Source organism: Rhyacophila brunnea, unplaced genomic scaffold (genome assembly GCF_057557595.1).
Source record: "Rhyacophila brunnea isolate RB1 unplaced genomic scaffold, BYU_Rbru_1.0 scaffold_9, whole genome shotgun sequence".
NCBI lineage: Eukaryota > Metazoa > Arthropoda > Insecta > Trichoptera > Rhyacophilidae > Rhyacophila > Rhyacophila brunnea.
The window spans coordinates 9,932,549-9,945,369 of NW_028233361.1; the positions used below are offsets into that span (position 1 = coordinate 9,932,549).

Here is a 12,821-nt window from a genome sequence, read left to right on the forward strand (position 1 = left end):
CGATTGCAACAGCAGATTTTTTTTCGAACGAAACTGTCGCATTCGACCAATCTGCCAAGCGGAGCTCGATTTGGCAATATATGTTTTATTGTTTGTGTTAAATAACGATGACGTCACATCGACATATTCAACACGTTTTAGGCAAGATGAGTTTTGATGTGAGAGCTGGCTTACACAACATTGTCCATTGAAAAGTTAGCTGTTATAGATATAACATAAATCGTCAGGTGTTAGAATTTAGAACTAAGCTCATCTCAGTATAAAAAGTATGAAATGATAATATGTCAAATGATAACATGTGGCGCCGTCACTTAGCGGATAACTTATACTGGTGAATCTATAGCACTTGCTACAAAGTTCTCATACATGTTACTGAAGTGTGTAGTTCAAAAAGTTGGGTACATGTCGATTATGGGGAGGCCAGGCGGGAACTGCGCTAATTGTCATAGCCGATTTTGTCAAAATTCATCAACCTAAACTAACCCAACCTAACAAATAATTCAGTAGGTATATCGGCTATTTTCAAAATGTGTTTGCCGCTGGCTTCCCCATAGCCGACTTGGGTAATTGTGCCGCATATGCCGTCATGAGCTTTTATGATTTTTTTTTTACGAAAACAGTTTATATCATGTAGACAATTATAATAAATACCTTTTTCTGTCGGCGCATAAGGCTTTTCGATCTAATAATTGTTAATTTAAAATTTGAAATTTTTATACATTTTGATGCATCATTATCACAAACTAAGATTATATTAGGTAATATTAGGTTGGGGTAGGTTAGGTTTGGTTTGGTTTGGTTTGGTCTGGTCTAAAAAGAAAGTTATAAAATCTCATGACGGCATCTGCGGCACATTTACCCCAACTTGTACGAAAAGTTGTCACCATATCCAGAATTCATACTATTCGTAGCGTTCAAAATCGCTTTTAGTTCAAGTGGTTGCCTCTTCTACCTGTCACATTGCACAAACATAAAAATGACAATAAATGGTACCGTGATTGTAGTATTTGGCTGATCACCTACAAGGTCAATATTGATAAAGTGGCTGCACTCACCAACTCGAGTCCTTCTCTCTGAGTGCTTTCGAAGACATTCTCCGTCACACTTACATGGCGGTTTTGTTCATGCCTTGGTATAGATATACTATTATAAATCGACAGTTGTTCGAATTTAGAACTAAACCCATCACAGTATTAAAAGTATTAAATTATATGTCAAATGTTAGCATGTGGCGCCCTCACTCAGCAGACAATTTATACTGGTGGATCTATAATAAGATTTTTTTACCTATTGTAGAGAATACAGTGTTATGGACGAGACCGGGAAAGATGGGGACTCGTTCGAAGGATCACCTCCGCATGCCCCGCCCACTCCACAGCCGACTAAAAGGATTACACGAAGCAGAGGAAGAGGTATGTGACTGCCTTCACTTTTAATTGTCGCCTATATCAAATGAAAGAACATTGAAAGATTTTTGCAGAAAGATAGAAGGAGTCTTATATGTTATTTTTGAGTTGACATTTGAAATTATTTTGCAAGCGCTTGAATTGTGGCTTAGTTGGTAAACTACACAAATATTTGCAAGCACTTTTATTTTAATTTTGTAATTAACGTGTTATTTGCAAATCAATTAGCAAAAACATTGAGTTGATCGCTCAGTTGCCATTCCGATTTTCTTACATATGCAACGGGGGACATTTTTTTATGTTCATTGTGATTACTTACACAAATTTTATAAAATGCTGCCTGATTGTCTTCTCATTGTGATGGATTGTCTTTTTATACACCCTGCAAATTGGCAAACAAATGTCATAGCAGTGAAGTTCTCTGTAGTCTGAAGTCACTTGTAGCTAACTTCATATCTGGACCAGTGATCCTTTTTTTGCTTCAATTTCATACATTTTGGCACAAGGTTTTTTCATCCTCTTTGATAGACCGATAAACCAATCAAAGAATCGCATGGTGAAGATATCAAATCAATAAGAAAAAGTTAATTTTCGACAACCGACCAACAATTTTTTCAATCTGTCTTGTGTCCCTTGTGGTGAGGAATTCGAGAACGGAATGCTCTGCACTTTAATGTTGTGTGACCGTCGGTAAGCTTTACGCCTAACCATGACAAAGGAATGTTTTTAAGCTCAAATTACATTGGCAGATTGCGTCTGGCCTGATCGTCTGCCACGACTGTCAAAATCTATTCTTTATGGTTTTCAAGGATCGGGGGCGATCGTGAGTAAAGTGGGATAATTTCTATTATCCGTCGTCCCGATCCAAGCGAAAATTGCCGAGAATGTACGAAGATATCCGAACACCGCCCACTAGGTTTGACAGCTCAGTGTTGACGTAAATTTGCGCGGGAATACTGTTGAGTGTTGCCAACAATCTAACGAGGAAATAGTTTTCGGTCAACCTATATTTTTAATAATAGCAACACTATGTTTATTTTAAACCAATCAAAAACAAGGACCAACGCAATTGAATCGTTGCGTGTAATTGCAAATAGTGTAAAAACATTGGCCACGACGGTCGGCGTGGATCGGGTTGGGTCGCGCGTCTGCCAATGTAATTAAGTCTTAAGGCTTATACCTCAGTTGAGGCATGGTCTAAAAAGATCGTGGCTAGGCGATGCGCGGATTGTGGGTCGCGGGTGCAAATGACGCATGCCAAACGAAATATAATTTGTCATATAAATCCAACATGCGTCCATTTAATGTTCTGTTTATTGTTCTATTAGTAACAATAATAATATATTCGTTGACATGTTTTCTTTTTCAAGTAAATGGGTAACGTTTTTAGTCATCTTTACACGATTTAAGAATTAATACCCCCGTCGCCATCACGAAACAAACTAACGTGTTCCCAGCTCGACGTTCTCTCTCCAAATGCCAGCGAGTCTAAAATTTCGTCATGCCTATAGTTGAAAATTATTTGCCGTTTCACTGATGTATCGTCTTAAGGTTATTGGCAACATTCATTGGTTATGGGGCTTTAAATATTTTTTTATTTATTTAAGTACCTCACAATGTGGTGAGTGCAAGCGCTAGTGCCAGCGCGTCAGCATCAGCTCGGATGCCACCGCCCGCGGTGCTCCCGGATGCCATCTCTCAGCCGGTCAAGAAACGCAAGCCTGGTCGCAAACCCAACCAAGTGAATTACGCTGCTCAGCAAACTGTTTCTACTGCTGACGATGAGACCAGTCTATACTATGTTCTCCGAAACAACAAAGTAGCCTTAAATGTAAGTTTTAAATTACTTGCCTCATTCACAATCGCAAAAATCACACGTCAAAAGTACAAATTGTGTACTAGTAGTAAACGAAGACTTCTAATTAAGCGATTATTTAACGTTCCCCTTGTGTTATAAAGAAATGTTTTTAGTGCTTGAAATAATGCAAAGCGATGTTTACTTATCTAATCTCAATGGAATCTAAACTATTACAAGCATAATTGACAAGTCTGTACTGACAAGTAAAAATCTGTGAAAGAGTGACATCATAAAAAAAGTGTATGCTCATTTTTGCCACTATTTCTTTATTTTTATTTTGACCATGTCCGATTGTAAGAAGATCGTATGGGCCTTCACAGCATGGAGGCTTGTATTAACAGATTTTTGTTTTTACTAGAAATGTATGTTAGCCACTTGCTCAATCTATTAGGTCCATACTCTGACTCCAAACACAAATTGATAAACAATATGTGTATTTGCCAGACACAGGATTCGAACCTGGGCCTCACGACATTGTAAGCCGACGCGTAATCAGCTAGTGCTAGACCATCGTGAGCGGTTTTTGGTTGAGAGTTGATACAATTTTATGTCTTTTATAAAAACTACATAGGATTTGAAATTACAAAAAAAATATTTTTAAAAGAAATTAAAGACAAAATGGACATTATGTATTTCGACACCTCCTATGTGAAAGGCCGGAATTGCGTTTTTGGGTATTTTGACCTGATTGCCTTTATTAAATAATTTTAAAGATCGAAAATAAATAAAAATTCAATCAATATAATATACCTATAATTTCAACTAAAAAATTACGATTCCAGCAATGAAAATTATCATTGAGATGTCATTAAAATTTATTAAAATCGTACTATTGAAAAGTACCATTTTGCAGTTAGGTACGTAGGAGGTGTCGATTTGAGTAAGACAAAATCTTTTAGAGCATAAAGGTTGAGATAATATCATATTATGATGCTGACGTGTGTTTTGTGTATCAATCTCGGTAAACACGACATACACTATAATATGTGCCACTGACCCATTGATATAATGTCAACCTGTTGAGTGTATTTTGATTTATTTATTTAACATATTGTGGACATTACAAATTATAAGTTTAAGACGTTCACAACATGACATTTAGAAATGATATTGTTATTTCAGTATACATACCTGTTATGCGGGCAGAAGTACCATAATATTCTCTGAATTCTAAATTTATCATCGTAATTTGTAATTTTACCAGGGAAATTTGTAAAACTTTTTTTACTATAATTTCAGACAATTGTTGACGATTGGATTGAAAGCTACAAATCAAACAAGGAGGCGGCGCTCGTACAACTTATGCAGTTCTTCATAAACGCGTCCGGATGTAAAGGACACATCACACCCGAAATGGCTCAAATGGAACACGTCATGATTATCAGAAAAATGACTGAGGAGTTTGATGAGGTAAGACATCAATCTTAATAATTATGACATGTTATGAATCTTAATAATTATGACATGTTATGTTCATTATCTTATTTTGACGTACATTTTCTGTTCAGCGGTAATCAATATAGTCGGGGGACACCTTCTTCAAGATTTATTTATACTGTTTTATGTTTTAGGAAAGCGGTGAATACCCTCTCATCATGAACGGGCAGGCGTGGAAGAAATTCCGCACAAACTTTTGTGACTTTGTGCAGACTCTGGTGAAGTTGTGTCAGTACTCCATCATCTATGACCAGTTCTTGATGGACAACATCATATCGCTCCTCACCGGTCTCTCCGATTCACAAGTCCGAGCCTTTAGACACACTGCCACATTAGCTGGTAGGTTTCTCCAATAAATAATTCTAAATATAGATTGATTAAATAGAAGTATAATATATTAAAAAAAAAAAAAAAAACACTTGTTTGATGAAGTATCATAATTCATATGGCACCAGAATATCTATGGTACAAGAAATAAAATCTCCCATTCTAGTTAGTAATTTATTTAAAAAAGAAATCACCTGCCCTTCGGCAACGTAAAAAAAAATTCTGGTAATATTTTATGGCTCACATAATATTCAAAAGTGGGGTGGGGTTGTCAGTAGTGAAAAATGGATTGGTAACACTTGTTATGATAGCTCATAACCTAATTTGCAGTCAATAACATAGTACAAAAATAATGAAAAAATGCAGATGTTTTTACTTGAGAATACAATAAGGTAGTTTCGATTTGGATTTTGTCATTGTTTCCACGTGATCACTCTATTTCTACATAGTTAATGCAGGCTTTGCTGCGCAAGAAGTATTTCCGATATTTGATTTCTCGTTACATTTTCGGAGATTACTTTATGGCCGCGTGCCAGTGGCGAAGGGTGGAGGTAGGCTGTTAAGATTCGCTATAAATAGTGCACACTAAACTTTGTCAGTCATATGTATTTGTTTTTATTGAACTAAGACTACAATTTACAGATGGTGTTAGTTATATTTTAAAAATCAATTAAGCCCTGCCTAAACGAAACCATAATAGTTTTGGTCTAATTTGGGCGATACGACAAAATTGTGGATACTTTTTCATTCATAGTTATTTGTTTTCGTTAGACTAAAAATACATATTACACATATTATTGGTTCATTTTTTTTATTTCATTAAGCCCTGCCTAAACCAAACCATAATAAATAAAAAATATTATTCTATCTATAAAATATTCAAAGTTATGTATGATTTAACTGCATAATTTTAAATATTTTATAGATATACATGTATTTTTTGACTTATTATCTATTATGGCTTGGTTTCTCAGAGTTTAATTGAATTTTAAAAACTATCCAACACTTTCTGTAAATTGTAGTCTTATTTCAAGGAAAACAAATATGTATGTCTGAAAAAGTTGAATGTGCACTATTTATGGCGGATCTTAACAGCCTACCTCCACCCTTCGCCACTGCCGCGTGCCATATATGTTAGAGGGATTACATGTTCAATCTGGGTCGCGTTCGAGCCAGTTTAATCCATGGATCACAATCAAAAATGAACTTGTAATGAGGCAGATTAATGAACTGAATCACTTTGATTTTTGATCATAATTCAAAACAAAGAACTGAGTTAAACAAAAACTAGCAGGAGGTTTTTCCGGCTTACATTGTTGCTTTGAATCTTTCCATACTTTTGTGACATTTTCCAATCAGAAAAGATGTGTCCCTACTTTTTAGTCCTAGTTTGAATGACTACTTCAGAATTCCATCTACCGTTTGGTGATGATAATTTTTCTTATTTTCCAGTAATGAAGTTAATGACGGCTTTAGTGGACGTCGCGTTATTGGGTAGTGTAAATTCCGATAATTGCCTTAGGCAGTACGAAGCGGAGCGTTTGAAAGCCAGAGACAAGAGAGCATCCGACCGCTTGGAGGTGTTGGTCACCAAGAGACAAGAATTAGAAGAGAATATGGACGAAATAAAAAATATGCTGTCCTACATGTTTAAGTCAGTCTTTGTACACAGATACAGGTAATGATGTGATTCACTCATGTATTTTAATGGGTTCTCATAATATATTCTATGACCGCTATTTGTAGCGATGCAGTACTCACCATATTCTACTTAACTCAAAAAATTTCAGTATAAGCTATACAGGAAAACCTTTTTAATCAGAACACGGATAATTCGAAATTTGCCATAGTTCGAAATTTTCATGAAAAAAAAGTCCCTTAAACATTGTTTTCATATAAAACCATTTCTTTAATTCGAATTTCGTAATTCGAAATCATTTCAGAGTCCAGGCATCCAAAAATATTCAATAAATCGTAATAAAGTACTCTATTTCATGAGTCAGTCATTGAAAATAAATTGTGACTGACTTTTTTTAAAACATCACAAACTACTTATTTTAAGAAGGCATGTTATAATAGCATAGATAGCATGCTAATTATATCAAATGGCCACCTAATCGTTGTGCGTCTTTAGCTTCCAATGTATTAATGTCAAATTCATACATAGCCTTTTGAATCGGCAATGTTTATTTTTAGAGATACGTTACCTGAGATACGTGCCATTACGATGGCGGAGATTGGAGTTTGGATGGACAAATTCCCTGGAAACTTTTTAGATGATCTCTATTTGAAATATATCGGATGGACCCTTCATGATAAGGTAAGGTTCTTCATAAATGTTTAATGGGAAGTATATTACATAGAGCCCACAGGAGAGGGTGTGGGGTGGCATGTCTACCGCACTCTACAGTTGAGACGCATGACATCGCGTTCACCAGAGAAATTTTTCCTGAAAATATTTGCCTTCAATTACATATCATGGAAAGTAGATCAACAGCATATATTTTATAATTAATAATAAAAAAACTGATTTTTTGGCAAAACTTGACTCTCAAGTGGCACGAGCCTCACGTGGCAATAAAATGGACTGCCTGGTGTGGCTCTGCGCTATAAGTTTATATTGTATTTTACGCGAGTGGTTGTGCCATTCAGCAAACTGTCGCGCAGCCATTCCATGTCATATAAATATTCGCCTTTGAAAAGTAAATCTTCATTTCGTATGAAATATTCGCTTCAGGTGGGTGAGGTGAGACTGAAATGCTTGCAAGCGTTGCAACCTCTGTATAGTTGCGAAGAACTGAAGGGAAAACTGGAGCTGTTCACCAGCAAATTCAAGGACCGCATCGTTTCTATGACACTAGACAAAGAATATGATGTGGCTGTACAAGCTGTCAAGCTAGTCATAAGCATATTAAAGTAAGTAAAAACAGTTCATTGATTGTACCAAATTTCAAGTATATTTCAATCATACCACTCAGCATTTCAATTGTGACACTTCAATATTTATGTTTTGTTGTCAAAACAAATCAAAGTGGCGGAAGCGATTGTCAGGATTTCCTCAATCATAACCTAGATCAACAGTGTCTTATTATGATTTATTTAATTGCGACAATGACTTGTAATCAGAGCGTTGGAGTGGACCCTTTTTTGAGTTGCTCTGCTCCGGGACCTAACACTTGCTCCGGCTCCGCTCCAAGGTCTGCTCCACTCCGGGTAAAAAGTTTTAATAAGTAGGTATTATATGTATACAAATAAAAAAAATAAGTAGTTTTAAAATAATTGTCATTTTCATTATTAATTAATTCTATTAAACAAAATTTCCGACAGCAAATCGTCTCATTATTTGCCTCTTCTGTCAAAAAAGTGAAGTTATTTATCACTCGGCAGTGTTGCCATATTTCCAATAATTCCAGTGTTGCTAAGTCAAAATGCTATTCATTGGATTTTATGATGAAAATTAATGAAAAAAAACATCCGGAGCAGTGGAGCACTACAAATTTTCGGTGCCCCTGCTCTGGGTAAAATCCCATTGCTCCGTGCTCTGAGCTCCACTCCAACACTCTGCTTGTAATGTATTGATTTCGTTTGTATAAATAGCGAGGACAATCCTCCTCACCACTCCATCAACTCCTCACCACTCATCTCGAGTCCGTCACTCGACTCATTAATTACTCCACTTAAATTTATATCTATCTATGTATTATATTATTTCAATCCCAGCTGTAATTTTGAAGCAGATCTAACATAACTCTAACTTGGCTGGACATATTTATTATTCAATGTGTAACACTTTCCAAACTCTTAATAATTTCTTCTTCTTTCAGAATTCATAATGACATCTTGACTGACAAAGACTGTGAACATGTATATGAATTGGTCTATTCATCTCACCGAGCCGTAGCCCAGGTAACGAGTTATTAAGATGCTCTTCATTATACAGTGAAAGTTTGTGACTTCCTCCGTTTATAAGTTAGCATTTCTCAACATTGTATTATTTCAGGCGGCCGGCGAGTTTCTGAACGTCAGATTGTTCAGACTAGAAGATGATCCACCGAGTGTTCGAACAAAAAGAGGCAAAAGACGGCTTCCTAATACACCGCTAATAAGAGATCTTGTCCAGTTCTTTATTGAATCTGAGGTAAATAAACTTATCTACTATTAGATGTTATATTATCTTCAATATGTTTTCGTTTATGTATAAAGAATTTGAGAAATATACAAAAATATGCAAAAATTACCATATTTCTTCGTCATGGATCATGTCATAATTTCGAATTCCGGTATTTTTTTCTATGATTACAAACCTGCATCATTTGGCTAATCATCACCTCAAAGCAAAGAGTTGTGAGTTTAATAATCGGTAAAATGAAGGTTTATAATATAAACTTTATATTAACACTACTGCAGATTACCATTTTTATTTCTAAGTCTCCATAGAGTGGAGGTTGTTTAAGGATTTTTATGAGGGATGGTGGTTAGCCATTTGCCTAACCCATTGAGTTTTTGCTATGAACGAAGCATCCATTGAAAAAACAACATACAAACATTATTAAACGCTGGACCGCATATTCAGATGTGGACACATTAGATAATATCGCACCCTCGCAACTAAATCGCCACAAGTCCAAATTTACATATATGGGGAGATGTAGGATGATGATGATGAAGTCGTAAATGGCGTATGCAGGAGCGAGTTTTATTGGCAGCGTAATGGTCGGTACAATAGATGTTACAGCAGTTCAGATTACAATGACAGTACATATGATAGGTACGGAGCCGAGGTCAGATGGATGATCTCCAACTCAGGCAGATGTTGAGCGAAGCGATATCGAGACTGCGATGGTAACAGACTAGTTACGTATCTTCGAGTGACATTTAGATAAATTATTCTTCGTTATTTATACAGTCAAAAGTAACAATAACATTATATTCTAGTACATAATTATCTTACAGAAATCAGCAGATTAAATTCGAGTACCTGTGAATGTTATAATATTATTACAGTCGTAATGTAATATGAGATTATGGGAATAGATGTTTGAATCCATTTCCATTGCGATAGCGTATTTCATGTCGCTATTCGATCCGCTGATAAGTTGTTTACTGGAATATGATTCGCTGGGAATGGTCGAATAATTTGATATATTATCGCTAATATACTGACAGCTACACATATTTCAAAAACACAGTAGAAAAATGCGAAAGGTAAAAACTTCAAAGCTGATTTTCTCTGTTTGACGTTTTTTGGATTGTGGCAGTTTAGTTGCGAGGGTGCGATATACTGTTTAAATATTTCATCTACATATTCTCTACTGTTGTCTTTTTAAATCTCCTAGTTACATATGTCTTTCTAACGATCCCTGCATTCTGCTGTCCGCATAGCTGAGGTTATTAAAAGCCCCTGTAGCATCCATCACTTGGCCAGACCCATCGTGTAGTCAACCCTCGATTAAAACTTGATGTTGAAACTGAGTAATTTGAACTCTACATCTTCGTATCCGGAAATTTGTACGTAAACAGTTCAACGTAGAACACTTATTCGTGTGCCGCAGTACGTGAAACATGAGTTCGTGCAACATTTAATCAAATGACGAGTTCTTCGTTGAACATTTCACCGTGGAATACGTATTCTACAACATGTGGCACTAGTTTGCTGTTCCAATTAGATTCAATACGAATTTTATGAGATGTCTTTATTGGTTTTAAATAATTTAATGTTAAAACTACATAAATAATATACCTATACGATGTGATTGTATTTATAATCTACTTACCTACCTATTTTTTAATGTGTGTTCCTTGTATTACGATGGTTTTATTACGTATTTTTAAGTGTTTTATGTATACATAATATTGTAAGTTACCGAAATAGCAATATTTTGTTAAATATTATAAATAAATAATATTATATTTATAATTCCCTGTGCAATATATTAGTATTAGCTAGTATTAGTATATTAGTAAGTAATATTGCACTTTAATGGTATAAATTATCAACAGCTATTGGTGGTAATTGGTAAAATATTATATTGTATTAATATGTATATTTATATTTGTATATAAAACCAGATCAAATGTTTCTTATACACATAAATTTTGCGTGTGGACAATGGACTAGTTGATTTGAAACCTTTAGTAAGTAGGCATTATTGAAAATACAAAGATGGCAATACCTACCCACTTTAATTTAAAAAAAAATAATGTATATAGGTACATAGGTATATAGATAAATGCTGTTATTTAATTCATTTAGGATATTATTGATTTTTATAGATAAGTACATAGTACCTACTTTAATTTTAAATATTTGTGCCCGAGTTGGGGGAGCGGTCGTTTATGAAGAGTGGGTTCGATGCCACGACTATAGCTACGATTTATTGGTGGGAATTAGGAAAACATTATATTAGGTAGGTATATAAGTCATAGTAGTAGTATAGTCAACAACCACGTGATAAAGAATATGTTATTTTCAATATTTACATTATGTATCATAATATGCATTTAAGTTTCTAACATAAACGTAACGCGCATTCAATATTGGCAATATTCGAAGACACTAAACGGGTTTAGTATTTCTTGTGTTGCTGGCTTCAAATTCTTGGTCGATGGTGACTGGCTTTCGCATATCTTATTACTCAGTTCTGTGGTATGACCTATAGATATTTAAAATGCACTATTATGCAACTGTAACAAAAGTAACCCATAACGTAAGTGTATTAAACATTATATATTATTATTTATAAATCATGTATGTGTGAATACTTAGTAAACAGAATACAGTAGGTACCTAGCTAAATAATTAACATTTTTGCTCCAAAGCGAAACACATTGGGTTCCACTGAATGGAAATTATATTAATAAATAAACTTTTTGTGAAGAATGTTGTCACTTGTTAGCCATTCGCCCAACCCATTGGGTCTTTACGTTGTATTAACACACAATGGTTTCAAATGTTTTAATCAGATTATTGTAATAATAGTATTAAAGTATAAAAAAATAAATTAATCAAATGTTCTCCTACACATAATTTTGCGTGCGGACAGTGGACTAAGTGAATTAAAACTTATTGTAAGTAGGTATTATTGAAAACACAAAGATAGCAATACCTATTTAATTTAAAAAATAAATGTTTTTATCGAGGTATATAGATAAATGCAGTCGTTATTTAATTCATTTAGGATAATATTGATCTTTATATATAAAGTACGCAGTACCTACCAACATGTCCTAAATATAATTAAAAAATCAATAACTTAAATGTAGTGTTTTGAAATAAATCAATTACAAATCCGTTGTATTTTGGTGGTGGTATTTTGGAGACTGCATTTCATAAAAAAGACAAAAGACGTATCCAGATGGTAATGATTTTGTATAGAAATTATGTCAGTTTATTGTGTAGGTTTCTTCTATTGTTATTGTGTGCACAAAAAAACATTTGGCCACTGTAATATACGAGGGTGGGTCAATAATTCCTTAGAAAAAAGCATTAAAACAGTTTTTATTTTTGTATTTTTTTTTTATTTCTCAACATAATCTCCTTGGAGCTCAATACACTTGGTTAGACGTTTCTCAATTTTTTTTAAACCGTCAGAAAAATAAGTTTTCGGATGGTCCTCAAAATAAGCATTTGTCCGATCGATGACTTCTTCATTTGCAAAAAAACCTTGTCCACTTAGCCATTTTTTTAAGTTTGGGAAAAGGAAAAAGTCACTGGGGGCTAAATCTGGCGAATACGGTGGGTGGTCGACCAATTCGAACTTCAATTCTTCAATTTTAGCCATTGATCGTAAACA

The 12,821-nt window shown here is 34.7% G+C and overlaps 1 protein-coding gene across 2 annotated transcripts in view; it reads left to right on the forward strand.

Moving 5' to 3' along the window:
• Positions 1–12,821, forward strand: part of SA1 (stromal antigen) — a 29,149-nt gene that overhangs the window by 1,354 nt on the left and 14,974 nt on the right. For both annotated transcript variants that reach the window (XM_085959768.1, XM_085959769.1), the window contains exons 3-11: positions 1,297–1,412; positions 3,014–3,237; positions 4,504–4,674; positions 4,836–5,040; positions 6,481–6,706; positions 7,225–7,348; positions 7,766–7,944; positions 8,853–8,934; positions 9,029–9,166. In XM_085959768.1, coding sequence (XP_085815894.1) covers positions 1,297–1,412; positions 3,014–3,237; positions 4,504–4,674; positions 4,836–5,040; positions 6,481–6,706; positions 7,225–7,348; positions 7,766–7,944; positions 8,853–8,934; positions 9,029–9,166 — 1,465 coding nt within the window. The remainder of the gene's footprint in view (positions 1–1,296; positions 1,413–3,013; positions 3,238–4,503; positions 4,675–4,835; positions 5,041–6,480; positions 6,707–7,224; positions 7,349–7,765; positions 7,945–8,852; positions 8,935–9,028; positions 9,167–12,821) is intronic.